We start from the raw sequence: 26,245 nt of genomic DNA on the forward strand, positions 1-26,245 counted from the left end.
TTGGGGTTTTATTTTTGCGAGTTTGGGAGTCAATATCTCCTTCCTTGTTTGTCTTTCTCCGCCTTGTTTGACCGAGTCGCCAACCCATCGCCGACTCGTTGAAGAATCGTCCCCTTCCTTCTTCGTCTTCTTCCTCCCTCTCTTCCCCTCTCTGCTTTTCCAAAAAGCGGAAGCAGAATTGCAGAAGCAGAAGCAATCGAGAATCGCAGAGAAGCCAAAAGCGTCGAGATTTTTCCTCTAAATTTAGCGGATCTGTGCTAAATTTAGGGGGAGAGAGAAAAAATAGGTGAAATTAGGTTTAGGGTTTTTGGGAGGGAGGAGAGAGGGTAGGAGGAGCGAGGGAGCCGTAAATTCGCCGGCTCCGCCAAGATGATGATATCTCGGGGGCTGTTCGGGTGGTCCCCGCCCCACGTACAGCCCTTGACACCGGTCTCAGAGGTGTCGGAGCCGCCCGAGTCGCCGTCGCCGTACATGGAGCAGAGTATCGACGCGTCGGCACAGCCGATGGAGCAGGAGGAGGAGATGGATGAGCAGGAGGAGATGGAGCCGCCGCCAGCTGCCGTGCCCTTCTCAAAGCTGTTCACCTGCGCGGACCGGCTCGATTGGGTTCTGATGACTGTTGGGTCGATCGCCGCGGCGGCTCACGGGACGGCTCTGGTGGTGTACTTGCACTACTTCGCTAAGATTATTCATGTACTATCGATCGGCCATAACCCAAAAGACGAGCAGTTCCAAAAGTTTATGGATGTGAGTTATATCGGTTTCTCAGAACCCCATCTTTTTTGTTTTCCGTTTAGTTGATGAAGTAAAAGAACTGAACTTGTGTTATTGGGTTACCTTTCTGATAAATTAAGCTGAAAATTGATGGTTTAAGTGTGAGGTATAGTATTCGAATTTATTTTTTCGGGGGCAGAAGGGGCATTCAGTTCAATTTAGTAGGTAAAGTTTTGTTTTTTGGTAGCTTAAGCTGGAAATAGGCATGCTTCAAGTTTAGGATCAGTAATTGTTTGAGCATCAGGGATCACAATTTCATACTAAATTGCTACTTGTTAGGGAGTTTGATGGTATTGTGTTTTTACAAGTTCCCTTACTAACACCAACACAACGTAAGAAAAATTGTGACCGAGAATTTCTGTTTTCTGCTTATTTTCCTAATGGAACTTAGAGTCTGCAATGTATAGATTTAATTCTTTAACTAGCTCCTAACTAAATGAAACAACTTTGTGTATAAATCATGATTGTAGATAATGAAAGTTCTGCTTAGATATCTATCCTTCGTTATGATAATGAAACATGTTTATTTAGTAGTTCAGCGGAAGTAATCTCAAAGGATGTGAGATCACATTTGAGGGGCATAGGTTCATCCGTTCCTTGTTTCATCCATTACTTGTTTTACTGACAGATGTTCATGAGCAAGAGAGTTATTATAGACTGCATTATTAAGAATAGATTGATACTGGAAAAAAGTATGTACTTGGTTTGTTTCTAATGTTTTTTCATTATATAAAATGTATTTTTTATACAAGAGATGTGGAAGGGGGGAGTCGAACTTGGGTCCTTGGGTGCAGGGGTGAATGTTGTTAAACAATTGAGTAGCCCCTTGTGAAAAGGATAAAATTTGAAATAAAATAATCTATTTTGCATAAAGAATAGGTTGAGGCTTAAGATTTTTGTTTTTCTGTTTTTTCTCCTTGTGTCTAGAACCGAATGCCTTTTTTTTTGTTGCTGACACATTTTTGTTTTCAGCATTATACTATCTTTTTAATCAGTATCTATAACTGAAGATGGAAATTGAACATATGAGAATTTATTCAATGACTGGTTTATTTGTCTGCCTGCAGCTCTCTTTGTCCATCATGTATATTGCCGTTGGTGTTTTTGCTGCTGGTTGGATTGGTAATGTTGGTTTTTCATTAGCAGAACTAGTCTTTACCACATTCTGTTCTTCCAGTAGACAATGCTTTGCATACATGTTTACTAACTTGTTCTATATGTAATAGAGGTCTCATGCTGGATTCTGACGGGAGAACGGCAGACTGCTGTCATCAGGTCAAAATATGTTCAAGTATTACTTAACCAGGATATGAGTTTTTTTGATACCTATGGGAACAACGGGGACATTGTGAGCCAAGTATTGAGTGATGTGTTGCTCATTCAGTCTGCCCTTAGTGAAAAAGTATGTCTAAAGCAAATATATTGCCTCATTCGCACCCACCCTTCAAACACACACAACTTATTTTCCTTTGACAAATAAAAGTATCCTTCCTAATTTTATTCTTTGGTGTACATGTCTTGTCTAATCTTTCCATTTTCTCTGTAATGCAGGTTGGAAATTATATTCATAACATGGCTACATTTTTCAGTGGTCTCATTATTGGATTCATCAACTGTTGGCAGATTGCGGCTATAACTTTAGCCACTGGTCCTTTTATTGTGGCTGCTGGAGGAATATCAAATATATTTCTTCATAGGCTTGCTGAAAATATTCAAGATGCATATGCTGAAGCAGCTAGCATAGCTGAACAGGTTTGTTATCGTTTTATGCTAATGATTAAATTACCTTACACACTATAGTACTGGATATAATTCTTTCTTTACAATGTCATAATATTGTATATTTGTGGCAAATAATCACACAAGCTGTTTTTTTTAAATATTTTTATTTTATCAGCACTGCTGAGTCTTGATTTATGACAGTTGTCATTTGGGTGAACTGGTTTGTACCATTGGTCTTTTAAATGTCCTTACTTCTCTACCTTATGCAGGCAGTCTCTTACATTAGGACGTTATATGCATTTACGAATGAAACATTGGCCAAGTATTCGTATGCTACATCACTGCAAGCAACTCTCAGATATGGTATATTGATAAGTCTTGTGCAAGGACTTGGTCTTGGATTCACTTATGGCCTTGCCATTTGTTCTTGTGCCTTGCAACTGTGGGTTGGAAGGTTCCTGGTTACTAGACAAAAAGCTCATGGTGGTGAAATTATAACAGCCCTTTTTGCTGTAATATTAAGTGGCCTGTAAGCATCTAGTTATTTTACTTTTAATATCATTTTTTGGGATCATGCATGCCATTTATTCTATTCACTTATGTGTTAATTCTAACTCTTACAGTGGGCTGAATCAAGCGGCAACAAACTTCTACTCATTTGATCAAGGTCGAATTGCTGCGTATAGACTTTTTGAGATGATAAGTCGATCATCCTCTACTGTTAATCACGAGGGAAGTTCCCTAGCGACTGTACAAGGAAATATTGAGTTTCGAAATGTATATTTCAGTTATCTATCTCGTCCTGAGATCCCTATATTGAGTGGTTTTTACCTCACCGTACCTGCTAAGAAAGCTGTGGCACTCGTTGGCAGAAATGGTTCAGGAAAGAGCAGTATTATCCCCCTCATGGAGCGGTTTTATGATCCAACATTAGGTATGAGTCATATTTCACTCCAATTGAGTGGTGTTAGCCATCTCATATAAGGTTCCACTGAAGCCCATAGCAAGAATTTCTGCTTGGCAGATTCTGATATTTTTTTCCATTTTGTGTTGCAGGAGAAGTTCTTTTGGATGGAGAAAATATCAAAAACCTGAGACTGGAGTGGCTTAGAAGTCAGATAGGGCTAGTCACGCAGGAACCCGCTTTGCTGAGTTTAAGTATAAGAGATAATATTGCATATGGGCGGGATGCTACAATGGATCAAATTGAAGAAGCTGCTAAAATAGCTCATGCACATACATTTATTACCTCACTTGAGGGAGGATACGATACACAGGTGAATGTTGGAAGGAAAAATTATACTCAGAAATATCTATTTTTTTGGTTGTTAATATCTTTCTCTGCTGTCTTGTTTCTGAAGATCCTTCGTTTTGTTCTATGTATTTCAGGTGGGAAGAGCAGGCTTAGCATTGACGGAAGAGCAAAAAATAAAACTTTCAATTGCCAGAGCAGTACTTCTGAACCCCTCAATTCTTTTGCTTGATGAGGTCACCGGTGGACTAGATTTTGAAGCTGAAAGAGCTGTTCAAGAAGCTCTAGATCTTCTTATGTTGGGGCGTTCAACTATAATTATAGCTCGGCGGCTTAGTCTTATAAGGAATGCTGATTACATAGCTGTGATGGAGGAAGGTCAACTAGTTGAAATGGGTACCCATGATGAGTTATTAACCCTGGATGGCCTCTATGCGGAGCTTCTCAAAAATGAAGAAGCTGCAAAACTTCCTAGGAGGTATGGTACAAGAGCAGTTGTTCTTTCTTTAACTTAGTTGAGGATTGTTCATGATTATCATGGCAATATCCATACAAGGGTGTATGTAGCTACACAATAGTCTCTATATTGATTCATTGAAATAGAATTTCATTTTTCTTCTTAACAAGTTTCATCTTTATGGTTTTGTTCATGCAGGATGCCAATGAGGAACTACAAGGAAACTGCAACTTTCCAAATTGAAAAGGACTCTTCGGCAAGTAATAGCTTCCAAGAACCATCATCTCCGAAAATGATGAAATCACCCTCCCTTCAGAGAACTACTGGCATGTTCCAGATGGGTGATAACACTTTTAACTCACAGGAGTCACCAAAAGCTAAGAGCCCACCAGCAGAGAAAGTGTTGGAAAATGGTCAGGCCGTGGATTCAACAGATAAGGAACCATCAATAAAAAGGCAGGATAGTTTTGAAAGGAGACTACCAGAGTTACCCAAGATTGATGTCCAGTCTGCTAATTTCCAAACATCAAATGGTTCGGACCCTGAGTCCCCTGTGTCACCCCTTTTGACATCTGATCCAAAAAATGAGCGTTCCCATTCACAATCCTTTAGCCGCCCTCATAGTCATTCAGATGACTTTCCCATGAAAGCTAATGAAGCAAAAAGTACAAATTATAAGAAGGCACCATCATTTTGGAGGCTTGCACAACTTAGTTTTGCTGAGTGGCTGTATGCTGTGTTAGGAAGCATTGGTGCTGCTATTTTTGGTTCCTTCAATCCTCTTCTTGCTTATGTAATCGCACTGATAGTAACAGCGTACTATAGAGTTGATGAAGGTCGTCACCTGACAGAGGAAGTAGACAAATGGTGCTTGATCATTGCTTGTATGGGTATAGTGACAGTTGTTGCCAATTTCTTGCAGCATTTCTACTTTGGTATTATGGGTGAGAAAATGACCGAACGGGTTCGTAGAATGATGTTTTCAGGTGCATGACTCTTCTAATATTTTTCTAGTTTTCTTGAGATTGAATTGAACTGTGCCAGCACTTTATCTTACATTTTGCAATCTTGTGACAGCAATGCTGCGAAATGAAGCGGGATGGTTTGATGAAGAGGAAAACAGTGCTGATACCTTATCCATGCGCTTGGCCAATGATGCTACATTTGTACGAGCTGCTTTCAGCAATCGGCTGTCAATATTTATACAGGATAGTGCTGCTGTTATTGTGGCTCTTCTTATTGGGATGCTGCTACAATGGCGATTAGCACTTGTGGCTTTGGCAACCCTACCAGTTCTCACTCTTTCTGCCATTGCACAGGTTTTCATCATGTCTTGCTTTATAATGTGTAACTGTTTCTACTAGAGCCAGAGTTGTGATGCAATTTTCTTTAATTTATTAATTAATTTGTGGATGACATTTAGAGTTAGAAATATAGTTTTCTGTCTCTTATAATAGAGTTTTGTTCTCTGGTTGATCATGTTTTCCTGCTGGTTCCCCAGACATGAATGTCACCCATGTGTTCGTGTGCACAAATTGATATATGGAAATCAATTCAAACTTTTCCCTTATAAATTTCAGTTACGAATTTTCAGTGCTTACCATTACTGCCTCAGTCAAGGGAATTGACTCAAAGGAACTCCTGTTAGAAGGTTTCATTACGGATAGTGTACCATCTACATTTGGTGGTTTTGAAAGTTAAACTTTAACCACCGTCAGGGCATCTTTTAAAAACTTATATTAAGTGGTGATATGTTGGCTTCTCTTTTATGAAAATGACCTTGTTTGCTGAAGTAGAGTTACAAATCTAGGTATTTATGGTTCGTGCTTGTTAGATAATGTTGTCTGATTGGGTTCTTGGACTTGTGTCCTGCTATATCTGCTCCTATATATTATTTCATTTGTCCAAATTATTTACGATCTTTGATCTATGATACCAGTCTTCATTGTGTGCATGTGGTCCAGTGTCCTAGTGGATAGGGTGTTGAGTTTCTACCCATGCGTCTCGGGTTCGAAACTCCCCCTCCCCTTAATTATTGTAATAGTTTCGAACTCTCCCCCTCCCCCTAATAATAGTAAATTTGAAAACAAAATACCCATCTTCATTGTTCTTTTGATTTAAATTTAATGAACTGCTATTGGGTCTTTTACCCACAAAAACCTTATATCATTCAATTTGAATATTGCAGAAATTATGGCTTGCTGGTTTTTCAAGGGGTATTCAGGAGATGCACAGGAAGGCATCTTTGGTTCTCGAGGATGCGGTTAGAAACATTTACACTGTTGTAGCATTCTGTGCTGGTAACAAGGTAATGGAGCTCTACAGGTTGCAGCTAAAGAAAATATTCAAGCAGAGTTTCTTTCATGGAATGGCCATTGGATTTGCATTTGGCTTTTCGCAGTTCCTTCTTTTCGCCTGCAATGCCCTTCTCCTCTGGTACACTGCACGCATGGTGAAAAATGAGCATATGGAATTACCTACTGCTATCAAGGAGTATATGGTTTTCTCTTTTGCTACATTTGCACTTGTAGAGCCTTTTGGGTTGGCTCCTTACATCCTGAAACGCCGAAAATCCCTCATTTCAGTTTTTGAAATCATAGATCGAGTGCCGAAGATTGAGCCAGATGAAAACTCAGCGATGAAGCCACCTAATGTTTATGGAAGCCTTGAGTTGAAAAATGTTGACTTCTGTTATCCAACTCGCCCAGAACTGTTGGTACTGAGCAATTTCAGTCTCAAAGTAAATGGGGGGCAAACTGTAGCTGTGGTGGGAGTTTCAGGGTCAGGAAAGAGCACTATAATTTCTTTGATTGAGAGATTTTATGATCCAGTTGCTGGTCAAGTCTTACTGGATGGTCGAGATCTGAAAGTTTATAATTTGAGATGGTTGAGGAACCACCTAGGTCTTGTTCAGCAGGAGCCCATTATATTCTCAACAACCATTCGGGAAAATATTATATATGCAAGGCACAATGCTAGTGAGGCCGAGATGAAAGAGGCAGCCAGAATAGCAAATGCTCACCATTTCATCAGCAGCTTGCCTCATGGTTATGATACGCATGTGGGGATGAGAGGTGTTGACTTGACCCCGGGACAGAAACAGCGGATTGCAATAGCACGTGTCGTGCTAAAGAATGCCCCCATCTTATTATTGGATGAAGCAAGCTCGTCCATTGAATCCGAATCAAGTCGAGTGGTTCAGGAGGCTCTTGATACATTAATCATGGGGAACAAAACAACTATTTTGATAGCCCATAGAGCTGCAATGATGAGGCATGTTGATAACATTGTAGTTCTCAACGGAGGGAGAATTGTGGAAGAAGGGTCCCATGATAATTTAATGTCAAAGAATGGTCTCTATGTCCGTTTGATGCAACCGCAGTATGGCAAGGGTTTGCGTCAGCATAGACTCGTCTAGGAATGGGGCCCTTGATTGTTGAGAATGCACGTTTGGTTCACCTGTATGGTTCTCATTCTCTCATTTTGGATTGCTGGAGATATATGCACCCCTTGATGGCGTCATCGTAGAATATGCGTTGGTGGGATTCCAGCATCGGCAGGGGAGAATGAGAACGAGACTTGGGGGGTTGTAACGAATGTTTATAGCGGAATGAGGCAAGGAATGCAGAGGCGGATTCGTAGTCATATTGTTCAGATCTAGGCTTTTAGGAGTAGGGTTTTTTGTTGGTGTTTGGATTTTCTTTTAGGAGGCGAAAGCGTCGTTAGGGTTGGTGTTTGTGCCGAGTCTACAATGGTATATTGATTGTTTGGTATCAAATCAAGGTCTCTACTGAGGTGTGGGGGGTTTTTCCCTTAAATTTTAGTTAATTTACTCGACTCTCACTCTTTGTTGTAACTTTGTGAATATATAGATAATTCAATGCTATTCATTTTTCCCTGCTTGTTTCCACAATTTGTAAATATGTGCCGAAAATTTTATATTATCGGAAAGGATAGTGCTTCGGACACTCCCGTTTTCTTCTTCTGCACTCCTGCACTTCAGGTGTTAGTCTATCCTCCTTGATTGCAAATAGACAGCGAAGAATGTAGCAATGTATCCGTGAAATTGCACTTCAGATGTCGAGCATTCTGAAGGAGTCTGCTACCACTTTAAGCTGGTTGCGGTATCTTTTCCATCGTCTTTCGTTTGCTCCGACAATTAGGGTGTAATATCTCCCTGTGGAAAGAAAAAAGGGGGATGTTTTACCATCCGACACTTTTAAAATGTTAAGCTGTCAGACTATTAATGACTGAATTCAAACCATTAACTAGGTAGGTATTCATTTGAATGTGAATGCGTGGTTTATATTGATAGTCTAACAACATCGTTGAGACGGTAGATACTGACCGTTTCCAATGGCAATAGTTGCGAATGAAGTGGTAGCGAAGTTCGGAGATTCAAGTCCATACTCAACGGTGTAATAATTTTTCCCATCTATGTTTTTCTGCATTCAATAGATAGTCAGTCATCAAGTGTTAAGGAGTTGGATGGTGCAAGAGTTCTTGTATCTAAAAAGCATATATGCACAGACTAAAAACCTCCTCGACGCCAAATATAGTTGCATACTGGTTTGGTGCAGCAAGTTTATGCCTCACCAGATCGGTCACAACCTGCTCAGAACGAAAAATTTGCAGGGGTTACGTGATAAGAGAAATAGATACATAATTCTGTACAACTGGTGATCCAACATATCTCCTCACTTTTTACCTGTTCCATTGGACCCAAATCATGGATGTCTGTTTTATTTGTGGGTAAAAATCTCACTCTAACATTATGCAGCTGCATGTATCTGTCCTTGAATGCAGAGTCATGTGCCCTAAACTCAAAGTCCTAAGATATGGAGGAATACAGAAATCATTTCAACTGAAAAAAGATTTTCATTTCTTTTCTGTATGAGAAAATTTAGGGTTCTTACCCTCCAATCGTTGGGGTAGGAATAAGAATACCCATCTACTTTGTCAATGAAAGCTCGGAACTTTTCCGGTATTTCTTGCACATTCAAGAAATTTAGTTAAAGAAAATATATAATTCAATGGATATTAGTTCATATAAGTTTATATGATACCTTGAGCAAAGATGGAATTTGCATGAAGTAGACTTGTGGTTAGTGCTCCAACCCCCAACAGAAGAGACCTCCTCTTGCAATGGCCTACATTTTTCATCAAAGGATAAGACATTGTTAAGGTTCGAGATTATAACAAGCATAATAGTGAAAAATCAAATAGACATTCACGGGCCAACACGAACACAATTAATTTTTTTTAAGGAGTCGCTAGGGTCCACCTTTTATCAACACAACCCGTTAAACCTTAACCTAAAAACTTCTGTATATGTTAGTGCCATGATAATGCGTGATTTTGTCAGATCTAAATCAAAATAGAAAAATGAAAAGAAAATATCAAATCCGAAAAAGCTCAATGTAGCAAAAATTCCACAGAAAAAATACACATAAATCATGAGAAAATTATCCAAAGAAGCTTTTTATTTTATTTTATTTTTATCTGCGAATCAAAAGTAGTGAAAGAAATCAATGTGTGTGCCTCTATCAATAATATGCAATAGAAATTTATACCTGCATTAGTAACTGAGTACTGAGAGTTTGAAGAGAAAACTGAGATGGGTAATCTTACTTTCATCAATGCAGGCTGACTCTCCTGAGCACGTGATGTATTTGCACGAAAAATGAGCGGTGATAGCTCGTGGCAACTCAGTGCAGTGAAACTGGTGCAAAATCAAGTACATGTATAAGTTAGTAATGAACTTCCTTGTTTTTAATTTCAATAAAATATCTCTCGTCAAAGTTTCTACCTTGTCGGGTATGGCAGTAGAGACCCAGCAGCTCAATGAGAGTGATGATGAGATTACCATGCTTGAATATTTGTCAGAACTCAGAACTGGCTTTTGGTAATAGGCACTGAGATTACAAGCAAAGAGTGGATGGTGGAGATTCAAAGCGTGGAGTTTGGCTTCTTGATTGGGGTTGAGTGGGCCGGAGAGCTCTTTCACGTGAGAGGCACGTGACTGAAAAGGGATAAGAAATTTTCTCAAATTCAATTTAGCCAGCACCATACACCATTTTTCTTTCGAGTACACTATTTTATCTTCTCTTACTTTCAGTTTGATTTATGTATATATCAAAAGCAGCTTTTAAAAAAAGTTGCGGTCCTAATTGTGTTTGGTGAATGAAAAAGAAAAATGTTTTTCTTTTTTAAAATCATGAGTTTAAAATAATAGAAAGCAGAAGCATCTTTACATATGCTTCTTAAATAAGTTTTTTTTTTCATTGGAAGTTGACGAACTATATCAATTAATGAAATTTTGATATTGACAATTCTACCCCTATCTTTTTTTTTTGCTAAAAGTATTATTAGCACGACAATTTACTAAACACTTACCTCATTCTGATAGCACAACATAAATAATTTTGATAAAAAGCACGAACGCCAAACTAGCCCTAAAAATGGCTTCGAAAATCAGCTCTTCTTTTCAAATTTGCCCTCATTAATCTTTATTTTATTTTATTACAAAAATAAAAATGGGCCAGGAAGCCCAGCCCAATTGGCCATGGGTGCCTAGGTTACTAGCCCATGATACGAATCTTTACTAATTCTAATGGGAACTCTGATGCAACTTGCAAGTTACAAGTACAAACGAGGATAAAAGAGGAAACCTGCTCCTCGTGGGAAAAAGAAACCCTAATACTAATAGATTAATAGGAATAGGATTGTCCCTTGCGAGCCAAGAAACTGCAAGCTATATATACTAGGACTTGCTAATATTCATATTGCACTATCCTAACTGAGTCGAGCACTCTTGAAGTTTTAGTATCAGCTGCAGCAAGTTAATATGGAGTTGGTCAGCGGAGGAAATTCCCACCGGAGGCGGCCACCGGCAAGAAGAATCGATGAATCGTCGACAGAGTGGACGCTGGAGCACCACAAGCTATTCGTTGATGCTGCGGTCGGGCTGGGATTGAACGATTTCAAAAACGATGCAACACCGGCGGCAACAAGAATTCTGATCGTGGAGCTCATGAGCAAGAACAACACCCGGGACACGAAGAAGATACGTTTTTTGCGCCCGGTTCTCATCCACCACATGAGAGAATTTCAGCGCGTGCAGAAAAAGATCGATGATTCGCTGTCGGCAGACCAAATGATGAGAGCCTTTGAAGGCCTTAACGTTAACAGTGATGGTAATAATAACGGGGGCAGGATGAAGGAGTATTTTTCTCCATGGACGTTGGAGCTTCACAAAAAGCTGGTGGAGGCAGTGATCCAATTGGGTGGGCTTGGGAAGGCAATTAGGCCGGGCGGCCCATACGGTATTCTGAGACTGATGGATGAGGAGCGCCGCCGGGGCCTCACAGAGCAGATGGTAAAGAGGCGTCTTTGGAAGTTGATGGATTTGCAGAAGAAGACTCGTCGAGCCACAGCCACGCTGGATAGGACTCATGCCGTGTCTAACATGGTGGAGATTAGTAGAGATCTTGTCCGCCGGCATTATGCAACTAAAGGCTGTCTTCTTCATTAAGCGTCCAATCATGTAACGAAAGAGATATGTTGATTAATAAGTGTAATATTTGAATAAATAGATATTTGATATGAATATTTTCACTATGAAACTCTCTTTTGCGGTGACCAGTTACCCTTCAAGAACTCGGTCTTTGTAGTCTTTCATGAATTTTGGTTACAGAAAATTCCTATAAAAAAAAATGGTTACACAAGATAATATAAACAAAATAGAGTTTCTAAACTACCAAAAAACATGATCAACTTTTAACTTTTATATTTCATACATTAGAAATAATGTTTCTTGAGCCTGTTGGGTAAGCAGCAAAAGAATTTTAGAAAATAAAAGCAGAAACAAAAGAATCCAGTTGGAGTTGGTCAGCACAACTTAAAGAAAGGAAGATCAAAGTTCTGGAAGAGGTTTAAAAGATTTCAAGAAAGCCACATCATATTTTAGAATTTTGAAACTGCAGCTGCGTTTCTGTGATTCCTTCAACAAAACCCCAAACTTCTCTTTTTTCTTTTCCAAGCAGCATACATACCTGTTCTGCAATCTCTTTCCATACACACTGACCAAAATCGAAAATTTGAAATTGAGGCAAAACGCAGTGATTAAAAGGTCCGAAATGCATTTTACTCTGTTAATTTTATTTTCTGGATTTGGATTATTTTTATGTTTCAACCCATCCATTCAGCTTTGTATTTTTGCTTCTTTTGTCCCTCAAGATAGTTTTTTCATTGATTGTGGGGGAAACAAGATAGTAAGTTTTATTGATACTCTAACCAAGTGAGCGACAAACTCGTATTTTGCCAAGCGTTTCTTTCACCAACAACTTAAGAAGTTTTAAACATAAATTTCAATTTGTTAACTCAAAGAAAAATTTAAGAGACCCCTACCTTAATTTTTCTGTTCTTAAAACATGTCCTTTACCTCTAGGTTTTCTCAAAAAATTACATGCGCATTGCAGGTGACTTCGTTTTAAGAGAATTGATCGTTTTTCCTATCTTAATAACACATTGTGCATGCCTCACTTAAAACAAATCAACATTCGTGTACAAATTCACGTGGTTTCTTTCATTTCATTCTTTTTTTTTGTAATTATTTTTTATACAAGTGCTCTTAGGGGAGCGAGAATTTAGTTCTAGATCTCGAGTATAGGGTGATACTCTTAACCAACTGAGAGTCAAACCCTTATAATTTGTCAGACAATTTCTTTCACCAACAAAATAAGAAGAAGAGGTTAATTTCTTCTTCTTCTTTCTATCATGATATTTTTGGTGTTTGGAATCATTTTAATTACTAGAAGGAATAGGATTCCTTTTATGAAAATAATTACAAGCCAATTTGGACAAGGAATGCCCTATCCCCAAACCGGGTTGGGGTCCGTCAACGACTCAACATCCAAGTTAAAATACGATTACTGTTTATTCTTTTCTTAAAGGATTTCCTTTTGCACAAAGATTAGGATTTTATTTCCTATTGTAAATAAATTAAGAATGTGTTTTCCTTGCCTTCCCAGGGTTGTATCACTATAAATATCGGGTTATAAAAGTTCGTCTACATGATCTTTTAGTAAATTTCAAAGTGATTTAGTCTAAATTCCATGATACTTCGAAATCCTTGTCCAAACAAACCATAAGAACATTTTATAGTAAAATGTAGATTTGAGTTGGGACTTGAGAACTTAAAGCTCGTTTGGAAGTATTTTTAAAATGGAGGTTTAACAAAACACTTCCGGTACTGTTCATTTTTAACGAAAAACCACATTTATACATTTCCCTGATACTATTCACTATATTTTTAAAAAAGACTTTTCATTAAAAGGAAAGTTTTTTTGGACTTTTTGTTAATTTTTTTTAAAAAATGGCTAAAAGCGTTTTTAATGAAAATATTTTTGAAACCAATATATAGTAAAAACGCAAGTGAGTCCTAAAAAAACACTTGAAGTGTTTTTGGGACCCAAAAACATGTGCTTTAAAAATGCTTTCAGTTATTTTAAAAGAACTACCAAACTTAGTTAGAACATATTATTAATGTCATTTACAGAAAGATAGTCCATTTTCCAAATTTATACACAACATTATAATTTAAGTTTGGACTTAAACCTAGAATTTGAGACGGGTGGGTGAAACGTTTGAGTCGAAAAGAAGAGTTTAAATATCCTAATCCTATTCTAACTAATATCGAGACCTTTTGTGATAAAATCTCAGACGGATTGTATATGTGGTAATTAACAAGTTGAGAATAATATTGGTATTGTTGGAAGTGAACCTTTGACCCGTCTCTCTAATAATTCTACAAAAGTTGTGTCAAAATATCATCAAGGAACACAAGATTTATTAGTTAATCTAGAAAGAATGGATAAGAGAGAAGACTGCTAAAACCAAATATTTAAAGGTGGGCATGTGATGAACAGTAATCACTTGAATAATGCCATGCTTCTGTCAAGCGCCAGCTTTTTACCAGCTCAATCCAAACTAATTTAATAAAGTTGAAAAACTGAAATCACTTACAGTAATCATATTTTATTACTGTAATCTCCTTAATATATTGTTTCTTAACCTCTCTGGAAGCAGCAAAGCCCTTGAAAATAACGTAGAAGCAACGAAGACAGTTAAGGCTCGGAGCTGGTCAAACACAACAGAGAATCTACTGACTGAGTCAGTTAAAAAAGATAAAAAGAACAGAGAATCTTGTGGATGCAGCCTTAAAATTTGGGAAGATCTCAAGTTCTGGAAGAGGTTTAGATGGTTTCAAGAAAAGCCTGCATCACACTTTCGATTTATGAAACTTAGAACTTGAATCTGGGAATTATTTGTATTTTTTTATTATATTTTTTATTATATTTTTTATTTAGACAGTCACTTGCTGCACCTTGGAAACCGCAGCTTTTCCATGATTCCTTCAACAAACCTCAAACTCCCACTTTTTTCTTTTCCAGGCATCATACATTTGATCTTATTGATTTTTTCACAAGTGGATTGAAAAACAGGTACGCTTTTCTTTCGTTTAAACATATCTTGTTTTGCTGTAGACGTAGGTTAAGCTAGTTAGTCAGGATAGTGTGCGAGTCCACTCAGACGCGAGTTTACAACATCGTCTTATATTTCTCATTTTTGTATAAGACAATGGGTTGTCCAAATGGGATTTTCTTGATTTGCATTTTTCTTTGTGTTTCATCCATCCCATCCATTTTTGTGAATGCTTCTTTTGTTCGTCAAGATAGTTTTTTCATTGATTGTGGGGGAAGCAAGGCATTGAGGGTTGAGGATGGCAGGATTTTTGAGCCTGATTCTGGAAACCCAAATTTGATTTTATCTTCCCAAAGCCACATTGCAGTTTCAGATCTTGAATCCAATCCGTCAAACCATTCAATATCTCTCTACAATTCTGCCCAAGTTTTTAAAGAGACTTCATTTTATACCATTCACACCAAGCAGATTGGCCGCTATTGGCTCAGATTGCATTTTTATCCTTTCGAAAATCCGAAATTCAATTTGAAATCTGCAGTGTTTTCGGTTATGGTCAATGGGATTACACTGCTTCATGGGTTTTCTTTCGCAAAAGGAGGCAAAATCTCTCAACTTGTGAAGGAATATGTGTTTGAAGTGAGTGGAAAGGGTTCTGGAAAATCGTTGGTGCTGAGATTGTCACCTTGGAATAACTCAGTTGCATTCATCAATGGAATAGAAGTTGTTTCGGTGCCGAATGGACAGTTTTCTAGCTCCCAAGTAATGTCTGTTCCTTTGGGAAAACCTCTAGTTGATGTTCCTAAAGATGCCGCTCTTGAGACATCATATCGGATAAACATGGGAGGCCAGCACATAAGTAGCCCCAAGAATGACACAATGTGGAGGACATGGGAGCCTGATCATGCTTTTCTTCTCAACGCTGCAGCGGCACGAACCATCAGAGCTGATCCCGGATCCATCAACTACCCTGATGGAGTTTCACTCGACATTGCACCCAATTGGGTTTATGCCACAGCTCAAGAAATGGCAGATGCAAAGGTCAGCAATCAGAAGTTCAACATATCATGGGCATTCGAAGTCGAAAAGGGCTTCAGTTATCTGATCAGATTGCATTTTTGCGACATTGTGAGTGTGGCTCTCAACCGTTTAATCTTCAATGTGTATATCAACAACCAATCTGCTTTAGACTCTTTTGATATCTCAAGCCGGACAAAGAAATTATCATCAGCTTATTTCGTAGATTTTGTGACGAATGTATCCATGCACGAAAATCGGATTTTGGTTCAAGTAGGCCCTCCTATGCTGAGGGATCTCCCTTCAAATGCAATTTTGAATGGATTGGAGATTATGAAAATGAGCGATCACAGAGACAGCCTTGATGGGAACCTTCCGGCGAATAACAATGCAGGTTTGAAATCTGGGGCTGGCAAGAAAAAGTGGATGCTGCTGGCAATTTGTGCTTCTTCATCAGGATTTGTAATTTTGGTGCTCATATCAGCTGCTTTCTTTCTGTACTGGCGGCAAATCCATCAGAGGAAGCTAAGGCCTCAGTGCTCTGCCTGGTTGTCTTTTCCTAGCCATGCGGGGAATTCCGATTCAAAAGTTTCCGTTGGCAGTTATGATTATTCCACAGCACATTCACCTGGTTTACGCCGGATTCTAGCATTCACGGAGATTCGCGAAGCAACAAGGAATTTTGACAAGAGCTTGGTCTTGGGAGTGGGGGGATTCGGCATGGTTTACAAGGGAGTGCTAGAAAATGGGAACGTGGTTGCTGTAAAGCGTGGAAACCCGCGTTCCAAACAAGGCCTTACAGAATTCAGGACAGAAATCGACATGCTGTCAAAGCTCAGGCACAGGCATTTGGTTTCTCTGATAGGCTACTGCGAAGAGCTCAACGAAATGATCCTTGTTTACGAGTACATGGCCAAAGGTCCTCTTCGAAAGCACTTGTATGGTTCGAATCTTCCTCCGCTTACTTGGAAACAAAGGCTTGAAATCTGCATTGGAGCAGCAAAGGGCCTGCATTACCTTCACAATGGGGCAGCAGAGAGCATAATTCACCGCGACGTTAAGACAACAAACATACTTCTTGATGAAACCCTCACTGCGAAAGTGGCTGATTTTGGATTGTCAAAGTTAGGCCCTACTTTGGATCAAACACATGTGAGCACTGCAGTGAAGGGGAGCTTTGGATATCTTGATCCAGATTACTATCGCCGGCAGCAGCTAACGGAGAAGTCAGATGTGTACTCTTTCGGAGTAGTTTTATTAGAAGTCTTGTGTGCTAGGCCTCCTATAAACCCTGCCCTCCCCAGAGAGCAAGTTAACATAGCAGAATGGGCAATGAGTTGGCAAAAGAAGGGAAGATTAGAGAAAATTATAGACCCCCGTCTTCGAGGACATTTGAATCTTGAATCGTTGCGAAAGTTCGGAGAAACAGCTGAGAAGTGTTTGGCTGAATATGGAGTTGATAGGCCAACAATGGGGGATGTTATGTGGAATTTGGAGTATGCTCTTCAACTACAAGAGGCTTCTACACAGAGCTTTTCTTCCGAAAACAGTGCGAACTACATTCCGGATATGCCAGAATGGCTTCAAGAAATTCGAAATGGCAATGGTGGTGGTGGTGAGGGAATTAGCGATCAAGAATCTGATGCAACTTCAAGTGCAGTATTTTCAGAGTTAATGGATCCAAGGGGGAGATAGTTATGGAAAGTGTAGCCTCTCATTGATTACATACATACTTAATTATAGCAACATATTGTTTCTCCTTTTTTAATTTCATGACTTGTATTATGGTTTCAAGATCAAAGTGCAAAGGAAATATGGAGATCTGGCATAACATGACGAGTGTAGATCTTCAAAGTATTGATGTTTTTTCTGTCTATGAACTTGGTCACACTCCCAATTCAATTAATATTGGGCCAGCATAGGTCCAATGTCTTTTTAAAACGTGAAATTCTTCAGTAAAATACGAAAATTGTTACATGATACTACTAGTTCACTTACATGTAAAACTTTGATACTAGTGTATTTATTAACACAATTCATTAAATTATGATCTGTAATTGCTATGTATCCACATATTATAACAACATGAAATTTTACACACTAGTGCTTTTTTTTAATTTTTTATTTTTTAAAATTTTATTTTTTTTAATTTTTTTTTGTTAATTCTCAAACAACAAATACATTAGAAAATGTAAGGTGTTAATGCGAGTCCTTTCTTATATAAAAAAAAAAAACATAATTTAAGGTGTCAATTTTAACTGGAGTAATAGTTTTGGAAATCAATAAGATTTTCTTGATTCGCTAAGCTTATTACCGCTAACCGGATATACAGGTTCTACATCCGATGTTTCAGGTGTTTATAGGGAAATCCATGCAAGTTATTAAGCAGAAGAACACTGCAAAAGATCAAAGATGCATGAGATCATCTTGTAGCTGTAGGGGTCATATTTGAAAATGATGATATCATAATTCTGGTGCTGAAAGGACTTCCTGCAGAATTCAACACTTTCCGCTGTGTCATAAGGGGCAGAGAAAATGGTATTTCTCTCAAAGATTTCAGGTCACTATAAAGGGTTTATTTGTCTCGACATGGTCACTCAAAGAACTTACATATCTAGGCATGTCTTGTTTAATAAAACTACTTTTCCATATGAAGCATTATTCCCTTCTTTATCAGTGTCAACATCTGAAAATTCACATGAGCATTCTCTAAATCCTACACCGGCATCCATATCATTACAAAATCAAGTTGTGTCCCCTGCATCTTATACTCCTTCTTCATCATCTACAACCACAGATTCTTTGAATTTGCATTCATCTAGTGCTTCAGATTCTTTGACTGCATCCAGAGCCTTAGAATCCTTGGATACACTTGCATCTAATGCCTTAGAGTTTCCTTCCCCTACATAGATCTTACATGTTAATTTTGACTCTTCTACACAGTATCCCATTCTTGTGGATCTTGATTTTCAACAAGAGAACCTGCAAGTTCTATTAAACATGCCTATGAATATTCACCCTATGCAAATAAGGTTCAAAAATGGTATATTCAAACGCAAGGCTCTTTCTGCCTCTCTAAGCTCCTCTCAGGCATCCATCACAAAACCAAAATCCTTCAAGGCAGCTTCCAATGTATTAGAATGACAATAGGCTGTGAAAGAAGAAATTAGTGATTTGCATACACAACAGACTTGGTCTCTGGTTTCGTTGCCACCTGACAAGAACCTCGTTGGCTGCAAATGGGTATATAGGATTAAAAAGGATGCCAATGGTTGTATTGCCCGATATAAGGCACATCTTGTTGCAAAAGGATATAGCTAGGAAGAATGAATTGACTACGGCGAGACTTTCAGTCATGTGGTGAAGCCTACTACCATAAGATTGATCCTTGCATTAGCTGCACATTTCAATTGGCCTTTCAGACAAATGGATGTCAAAGATGCCTTTTTACATGGCATTCTCCAAGAGGAAGTGTATATGGCACAACCTTCAGGATTTCAAAGTACAGCTCATCCTCCTCATTATGTTTGTAAGTTACAAAAGTCTCTATACGATCTTAAACAGGCCCCTAGAGCCTGGAATGATAGATTTACAAGTTTTTTACCTGGCTTAGGATTCAAAGCTTCCCAAGCTAATCCCTCCTTGTTTGTTCAACATTCATCCAAAGGCACTGTAGTCTTACTCTTATATGTTGATGATGTGATACTTACTGGTAGTTCTGAGTTAGTCTCAGGTGTGATTACAGGTCTTACAGACAAATTTGATATGAAAAACTTGGGGCAACTAAATTATTTCTTGGGGTTACAAATTAGTTATACAACAGGAGGGCTGTTTGTCTCACAAACAAAGTACATTACAGAGTTGGTTGCAAAAGTTGACTTTCAAGATTGTAAATCATGTGCTACACCTTGTTTACCATATCATCGATTACTTAAGAATGATGGCAAACCATTTCATAATCCTGAGCAGTACATAGGCATTGTTGGTGCCCTTCAGTATCTTACCTTTACAAGACCCGATATAGCATTCTCAGTGAATCAAGCCTGTCAGTTTATGCACAATCCTATGGAGTCTCATGTTATTGCAGTTAAACAGATCATACGATATCTCAAAGGAACCTCAAACTTTGGTATTCAGTTTCGGCCAGGACCAATCCATTTACAGTTCTATAGTGATGCAGATTGGGTCGGGGATCCCAATGATCACAGGTCTACTTCAGGTTTTGTTATATTTCTTGGTTCCAATCCGATTTCTTGGTCATCCAAGAAGCAACACACAGTTTCCAAGTCTTCCACAGAGGCTGAGTATAGAGCCTTAGCCATTACAATTGCAGAGTTGGCTTAGATTCGACAGTTGTTTTGTGATTTACATGTTCCTATTCAAAGTCTTCCACTGATCTATTGTGAAAACATCTCAGCAATTGCCCTTTCAACGAATCCCCTTTTTTCATGCCAAGTCTAAACACATTGAGATCGACTATCATTTTGTAAAGGAACAGGTCATTCGAGGAGATCTTCTAGTTTAACATGTCTCTTTTGCTGAACAATTAGCTGACATACTTACAAAAGGGTTGTCCGCTCCTTTGTTTCAACACCACTGTGCCAATCTCATGCTCAGTTCCCTTGAGCATCTGATTGAGGAGGGATATAAGGATCCAAGTGAAGAAGAAAACAACTATCTAAGTGAAGAGAAGATCAAGGGTCAAACTAAATGACACTTGTCAATAGATTAAAGAGATAAGCTGTTAGAAGTAGTTAAAAGTTGTTAGAATTATAGTTGAGATAAGGAGGTGGAAGATTAGCAGCTAAGGAAAGTGAGAATATATAACTGAAATTGTAATCATAACAAGCTTAACAAGATATCAATACATTTCTCTCTCTCTTTCGATCTCTCTCTCTTCTTCCTCTACATTCTGTGCAATTCCCAAGAACATATTCATTGAAGCTTTCTTAATGTTTACAAGGGTTTCGAAGCTCTTGAGCAATTTAGAAGAGAACAAAAAAGAAAGCCATCCATTTACTAAAATGCCGATCAATAGAATTGCAATTGGAACGCCAAGATAGGCAAAGTCACCTTGATGCAATTCGGGCTGCGTTTGCTGAGTTTTTCTCCATGCTTATTTTTGTTTTTGTTGGTGAAGGCTCTGGCATGGCTTTTAGTAAGTCCCCAATTTAACGATTTCTATGTAGATATTTTTCGAGTTCGGCTCACTTGGATTGACATATTATACATTGTTGATTTTTTTTTTTTTTTTTTTTTGAAAAGATATGATAGTTTGTTTCATTTCATCCATGTGGTAAAACCCAAGTGTTGCATAAGAGTTCTCAATGCCTTAGACTACATTCTTCTACAAGCAAATCAATAATAACAATTGGAGGGGAGGTATCCATTCACAACTTTGGCTCAAAGTTAGCCCAATTCGTGCAAGTCGGTGGGCTATAGAGTTTGCTTTGCGGCTAGTATGGGTCATAGTAACTTCAGTGATTGAAAGGAGCAACATCTTGATGTCTTCCACAATTTGACCAACTGATGACAAATTGAGGGAAGAATCACGTAGCGCCTCCACAATTTGAAGTGAATCAGTCTCAAGAACTAATTTTTGAATACCCCTATGCACTGCCCAAATCAAACTCTCTCTGAAGGCCATAGCATCTGCTTGAATATGAGAGAAAACATCCTCAAAATTTCCACATTTCGCAACCATGAAAAAACCCTGATCTTCCCTAATAATAGCCTTAAATCCTACCATCTTTTTATCGTCACTCCAGGAACCGTCAATGTTTATCCTGAGGTGCCTTATAGGTAGAGTGAGCCAACGATCTATGGTATGAACTCTTGGACGACATGGGGCTGAAGTGCCACTATTGAATTGTTCTCGAGACACAAACATTAGGAGGATCACACTTCCCTTGCCACAACTTCGTATTTCTCGCTCCCCACAATGTCCAACAAATCATGAGGACCATAGCGAAGCTAGATCCTAGGATTAGCCCAACCATTTCATCCAGCCAAGATAAGAAAGATGAATGGTATCTATCTCATTGGAACCCCCACGGTGGGAGACATCCATGTACACCTTGCATATGGACATTTTACCATTAGGTGGATGGTCGATTCCCTTAGTGAGTTACACAGTACACATCCATGTACACCTTGCATATGGACATTTTACCATTAGGTGGATGGTCGATTCCCTTAGTGAGTTACACAGTACACATTCCAAGTCACCCCCCAAATGGCATTTTGTCAAATTGACCAGAGTAAGGACTAGCTTATTTGCCAGTTTCCACACACAAACTTTGACCTTTGGTGGGACTTTTGCATTCCACAATTTCGACCATAGAGAACGTGAATTGGAGTTGGATGATGAGGCCCCATCATTTGTAGGTTGCATCTGAAAAACCGTTTTCTTCACTTCTTCTTCAGATATACTCATATCCAGACATCTGTTCATTTCTGTGGTTATCCTTCACTTTACAGCCTTGATAATCTTAAAGTCCTCCAAATTCCCTATAGAAGCAAAGATGTTCTGGAAGTAATTGATTATGGTCTTTTCTATCCTTGCCTCATTACAAAACCAATCCCCGTTTGCGTTTTTTATCTTCTTAATCGAGTTTTTTGCATTTTTGTGTTTTGCCATTTGATGGAAGAACCACGTATTGCAGTCTCCAGCCTTGATCCATAGGGCCCGCGACCTTTGTCTCCAATACTTTTCCTTCTGCCCAAGTAATTGGTCCATTCTCTGTAATAAAGATTCACGTTCAACTATTGCCTCTTCTGTCAGTGGCTGGCCCAAGATGAATACATTTTGTTGCCATTCAATAGTCGTCTATATTTGTTAGTCTCTTCTTGTTGTGGTAATATATGATAGAGGTTAACATGATATATATGCTTTGTTCATTTCTTAAAAATTTACGTTTATAGTTTCCATAGTTGCCTCGTCTACTTTCGCTAACCTCTTTTTGTGAGTGTGTAATATGTGACGGGAAAACTCTAGCTTGATATACATTGTTTAATTAAGATTTCCGAGTGGTGTTATTGATATCTTTTTCTAATTCAATTGAATAATGAGGGGAAGTTTAAATAATGAGGTGTGCTATCCACACACCATTTTTTACTTCTCACACACCGCTTGTTAATTTATGTCTTTTGATCTTCTTTAATTCATCCGATCTGATGGCCGAAAATTAGAAGGGTGTGTGAGAAGTAAAAAAGGGTGTGTAGATATCACACCCCTAAATAATTTTGGCAGACAAGCTTACTAGCAATGCTTCAACCAACACTGTCGGGGCTCATAGCTACCTCATTAGCCCATGCATTTGCACCTTTTGTGGCGGTCTCAGTGGGTGCAAATATTTCTGGGGGTCACGTAAAACCAGCTGTCACATTTGGTGCATTCATTGGTGGAAACATAACACCCTTGAGGGGTAATTTGTAGTGGATTGCACAATTGTTGGGATCAGTTGTTGCTTGCTTGCTGTTCAAGTTTGCCACTGGTGGATGGGTAAGTTCTAAGGAGCTTATTGGTCAATACTTAATAGTTAATTGATTTTACGAGATGTGTTAGCAACTATCGTCCAGGCACGCGCAGATAACTCTAGATAACTGTCAATCATTGATGCAATATGAGATTTACATGCTTCAACGGTTGCTGGTGAACGACTGTTGCATTTCTTTTGATTGTACGCATATCCGACTTGATATTTTTGTTGATGAATTACCCGACTGCCTGTTTGAGATTGTGATGACCTTCGGCTTGGTTTACACAGTGTATGCCACATCAGTGGATCCAACGAAGGGGAAGGTAGGGATATTAGCAGCAATTGCAATTGTTGGTGCCAACATTTAGGTTGGGGTGCGTTTGATGGTGCATCCATGAACCCAGCAGTGTCGTTTGGGCCTACCATGGTTAGTTAGCCATGGACTCACCACTAGGTCTATTGGGCTGGCCCCCTAATTGCTACTGCCATCGCAGCTCTTGTCTATAACAACATCTTCATCTTGTAATGGGACCCATGAACAGGGTCCCAATGACTTTTAAAAACTAGTCCATGCTAGCTTGATTAAGATGGATGCAATTGTTCAACTAAAGGCCTCTTGGGGCATAAATAGAATTTCATGTAATTTTGGGGGGGCTTAAATCAAATTTCATGTATTTTTTGTTGTAGGGTTTGTTATTTTTCATTTTATGTTGTAAGTGGGAGTAGTGCTAGTTAGTTGTTGTGGTCAAATCGTTTTATATAGTGGAATTACCTTGTTTGCTTTGTGATCTTCTTGTTCAGGTTCATTTGCTATCATTTTTAGAAGAGGAGGAGGGGGGAATTAGGGTCTGGCTGATTGAAGCAAATCATGTGAAAAAGAGAAAAAAAAAAGTGTCAAATCTAGAAACTTTCATATGTAGAGGGCTACAAACTTCAAATATATGTATGAATACATTTCTTTTTCTTTTTTTTTTCTAGACAGTATTCTAAATTATTCCAATAAACATAAACGGATTAAAACTTAGTGTAAAAAGCAGACATGCTATTTTAACTAACTACTGTTTTGGACAAGACGATATCCTTAGTAACTATAATATATAGAGAGAATTCAAACTTCGTGTTATAGCACATACACATTGCACTGACAAATTGATTCTATCCCTATTTACTATACGCACATGCTTTTAAATTATTTATACGTACATAGAGTCGATCACATAACTAACAAGAAAGCATCATGTATAAGCGTATTATACTCTTTTCTCAGTCTTGATGCTGCTAATTATCAGTGGCTCCACTGTAACTAGATCTCTTATATGCTCTGCCAAAGTGGTTTCATCATCTTCAGTGGTAAACCCCACCAACTTTATCACTTTCAGATGGGCCAATTTTGTTTGGCCATTGACTTTCTTCCACGGTGGAGCTGTCCATGCCATGCAGTAGCTTTTAGGATCATTCTGCATTATACGGTCAAACACGAGATTCAAAAAAAGAGGAGCCATATTTGAAATTTTGGAACTCAGATAGTGACTGAAATTGCAATATAAAAATCCTTTCAACAACATTACTTCACTTTATTATACAAGTTGGGCTTTATCTTCAAATGAAAAAAACAAAAGGGCATTGATAAGACATACGTTTTTATTTGACCACGTACAAAATTACTTGTAAAGTTTTGAGTGAAAGAAACTTACAGTTACATAGAGTTGCTCCAAAGCTGGACATAATTTAATGAAGGATATTAGACGATCGATGCTGAATCTTTCTTCCCAGTTATCAATCCACCATAGCTCTTTCAGCTTGTAGAATATGAAGTTTGCTTGTAGAGGCAAAAGGGATGGCCAGATCAGTGTCTGCAAAAACATTTTCAAACTTTAAAAACAGATGTGCATCATTATTGTTGAAACATCGATAAAAAAACATTTTGGTAAATTTTTTTTAGAACAACGTTTCCACCATATTATCGTTGATATATCATGCAGTCATTATTTAAAAATTAGTTATGATTATTTTGTGTGCTTAATATAGCTTAATAGTTCGCAGCCATGACTAGAAAATGCAAAAATTACTAAAACGCACCTGGAAAGTCCATTTGCATAGAGTGAGAACTTGAGCATTTTTAATGGTTAACAACATAGGATCAAAGTCGCTACTTTTGAATCCGCCGTAGCCAGGGCCTTGCCTGAAATCAAGCATGGCGTCTGCCAAGTTAAAATGATGTTCCGTCCAAATATGAGGGAGAAAACCGCGGTATCGAAAAGATCGAAGTTTGGAAGTTTTGAGGTGGAGAGACTTGAGATTCTGGCAGTCAAAGATGGTCAAGCTAAGTAGCCTTGGACTGGACTCGATATGCAAAGATTGTAACTCCTCACATTCAATGATCTTCAAGTTTTCGAGAAATTCGAAACACGGAATCATAGAAGAAACTGCTTCATTTCCAAAAGAGCTCACTGATTTTAGGTAAAGAAATTTGACAAAGAAAGTAGAGGGAGAAGGCTGGTGAGAAACTAGGGTTTGGTCCCTTTGGTGATTCAGCTTCAAGTGCCAGCCAAAATGCCTTGGAGTTTCCCGATTCTCTGTCGAAAACTCCAGACGGAGTTTATTGTTGGGTGAAACTGTAGCCAAAAGGAGATCACCAAGTTTGCCGAAGTGCAGTTGCAGCTTTCTGGGATGCCCTAAGGGATCATGCTGGTTAAAGTGAGAGACAAATTCAAAAACTGCATCAGCTGCATCATCATCTGTAGTGATCTGCTTCGCTAAAGTTGTATTCCATAGGCTTCTCCACATACTTGAGATTAAACTGGTTTCTAATGCAGATTCTGAAGGGAGAAAAGAAATAATTCTGCAAATGATTTCATTTGGTAATTTGCCAAACAAATCATCTGCTATTTCCTTCTCCATACCTCTAGCTATTCGACTAAGTTTACTACAAGCCTAGAAAAGATGACAACAAGATCGCTTTATAGTATTGATGCCATGAAGGGTAGGTTCTTCGCTTCACCATATTTTGCCCACTTGAATGGGAAAAGTGTCCTCAACTTAGTTAGGACCACTTAAATG

General features: G+C 38.5%; 5 protein-coding genes and 1 pseudogene across 5 annotated transcripts; 4 read left to right on the plus strand and 2 right to left on the minus strand.

Moving 5' to 3' along the window:
- Window positions 1-13: 13 nt before the first annotated feature.
- Window positions 14-8,099, plus strand: LOC137733469 (ABC transporter B family member 20-like). Its single transcript, XM_068472619.1, has 11 exons — window positions 14-747; window positions 1,842-1,896; window positions 2,001-2,176; window positions 2,326-2,526; window positions 2,766-3,025; window positions 3,120-3,430; window positions 3,553-3,773; window positions 3,886-4,226; window positions 4,404-5,191; window positions 5,283-5,524; window positions 6,394-8,099. The coding sequence occupies exons 1-11, from the start codon at window positions 370-372 to the stop codon at window positions 7,621-7,623; spliced, it is 4,203 nt and encodes a 1,400-aa protein (XP_068328720.1). The 5' UTR covers window positions 14-369; the 3' UTR covers window positions 7,624-8,099.
- Window positions 8,100-8,132: 33 nt separating this feature from the next.
- On the minus strand, window positions 8,133-10,124 carry LOC137733470 (photosynthetic NDH subunit of lumenal location 1, chloroplastic-like). The gene is made up of 8 exons (XM_068472620.1): window positions 10,015-10,124; window positions 9,837-9,927; window positions 9,272-9,355; window positions 9,122-9,195; window positions 8,914-9,036; window positions 8,745-8,816; window positions 8,554-8,650; window positions 8,133-8,382 (listed from the first exon to the last, which is right to left on the minus strand). The coding sequence occupies exons 1-8, from the start codon at window positions 10,072-10,074 to the stop codon at window positions 8,279-8,281; spliced, it is 705 nt and encodes a 234-aa protein (XP_068328721.1). The 5' UTR covers window positions 10,075-10,124; the 3' UTR covers window positions 8,133-8,278.
- Window positions 10,125-14,538: 4,414 nt separating this feature from the next.
- Window positions 14,539-17,400, plus strand: LOC137735528 (receptor-like protein kinase THESEUS 1). The gene has a single exon (XM_068474956.1). It carries the CDS (start codon window positions 14,847-14,849, stop codon window positions 17,397-17,399), a length of 2,553 nt encoding a protein of 850 aa, XP_068331057.1. The 5' UTR covers window positions 14,539-14,846; the 3' UTR covers window position 17,400.
- A 1,730-nt stretch (window positions 17,401-19,130) lies between these two features.
- On the plus strand, window positions 19,131-20,048 carry LOC137734425 (uncharacterized mitochondrial protein AtMg00810-like). The gene has a single exon (XM_068473699.1). The coding sequence runs from the start codon at window positions 19,131-19,133 to the stop codon at window positions 20,046-20,048; it is 918 nt and encodes a 305-aa protein (XP_068329800.1).
- A 680-nt stretch (window positions 20,049-20,728) lies between these two features.
- On the plus strand, window positions 20,729-23,745 carry LOC137735764 (aquaporin TIP1-2-like; annotated as a pseudogene).
- A 560-nt stretch (window positions 23,746-24,305) lies between these two features.
- LOC137735714 (F-box protein At2g39490-like) lies at window positions 24,306-26,245 on the minus strand. Its single transcript, XM_068475157.1, has 3 exons — window positions 25,265-26,245; window positions 24,880-25,038; window positions 24,306-24,642 (listed from the first exon to the last, which is right to left on the minus strand). Exons 1-3 carry the CDS (start codon window positions 26,084-26,086, stop codon window positions 24,436-24,438), a joined length of 1,188 nt encoding a protein of 395 aa, XP_068331258.1. The 5' UTR covers window positions 26,087-26,245; the 3' UTR covers window positions 24,306-24,435.

Source organism: Pyrus communis, chromosome 5 (genome assembly GCF_963583255.1).
Source record: "Pyrus communis chromosome 5, drPyrComm1.1, whole genome shotgun sequence".
NCBI classification, from domain to species: Eukaryota; Viridiplantae; Streptophyta; class Magnoliopsida; order Rosales; family Rosaceae; genus Pyrus; species Pyrus communis.

What these genes read in the sequence shown, in the direction of transcription:
- LOC137735528 (XM_068474956.1), top strand. Translation starts at nt 14,847, where the DNA reads ATGGGTTGTCCAAATGGGATTTTCTTGATTTGCATTTTTCTTTGTGTT.
- LOC137734425 (XM_068473699.1), top strand. Translation starts at nt 19,131, where the DNA reads ATGGATGTCAAAGATGCCTTTTTACATGGCATTCTCCAAGAGGAAGTG.
- LOC137733470 (XM_068472620.1), bottom strand. Translation starts at nt 10,074, where the DNA reads ATGGTAATCTCATCATCACTCTCATTGAGCTGCTGGGTCTCTACTGCC. An exon ending in CTACTGCCATACCCGACAAG is followed by an intron (nt 9,928 to 10,014) that starts GTAGAAACTTTG and finishes ATTTTGCACCAG; the next exon opens with TTTCACTGCACTGAGTTGCC. An exon ending in GTCAGCCTGCATTGATGAAA is followed by an intron (nt 9,356 to 9,836) that starts GTAAGATTACCC and finishes TGAAAAATGTAG; the next exon opens with GCCATTGCAAGAGGAGGTCT.
- LOC137735714 (XM_068475157.1), bottom strand. Translation starts at nt 26,086, where the DNA reads ATGGAGAAGGAAATAGCAGATGATTTGTTTGGCAAATTACCAAATGAA. An exon ending in TATGCAAATGGACTTTCCAG is followed by an intron (nt 25,039 to 25,264) that starts GTGCGTTTTAGT and finishes ATGTTTTTGCAG; the next exon opens with ACACTGATCTGGCCATCCCT. An exon ending in TGGAGCAACTCTATGTAACT is followed by an intron (nt 24,643 to 24,879) that starts GTAAGTTTCTTT and finishes CGTATAATGCAG; the next exon opens with AATGATCCTAAAAGCTACTG.
- LOC137733469 (XM_068472619.1), top strand. Translation starts at nt 370, where the DNA reads ATGATGATATCTCGGGGGCTGTTCGGGTGGTCCCCGCCCCACGTACAG. An exon ending in AGTTCCAAAAGTTTATGGAT is followed by an intron (nt 748 to 1,841) that starts GTGAGTTATATC and finishes GTCTGCCTGCAG; the next exon opens with CTCTCTTTGTCCATCATGTA. An exon ending in GTTTTATGATCCAACATTAG is followed by an intron (nt 3,431 to 3,552) that starts GTATGAGTCATA and finishes TTTGTGTTGCAG; the next exon opens with GAGAAGTTCTTTTGGATGGA.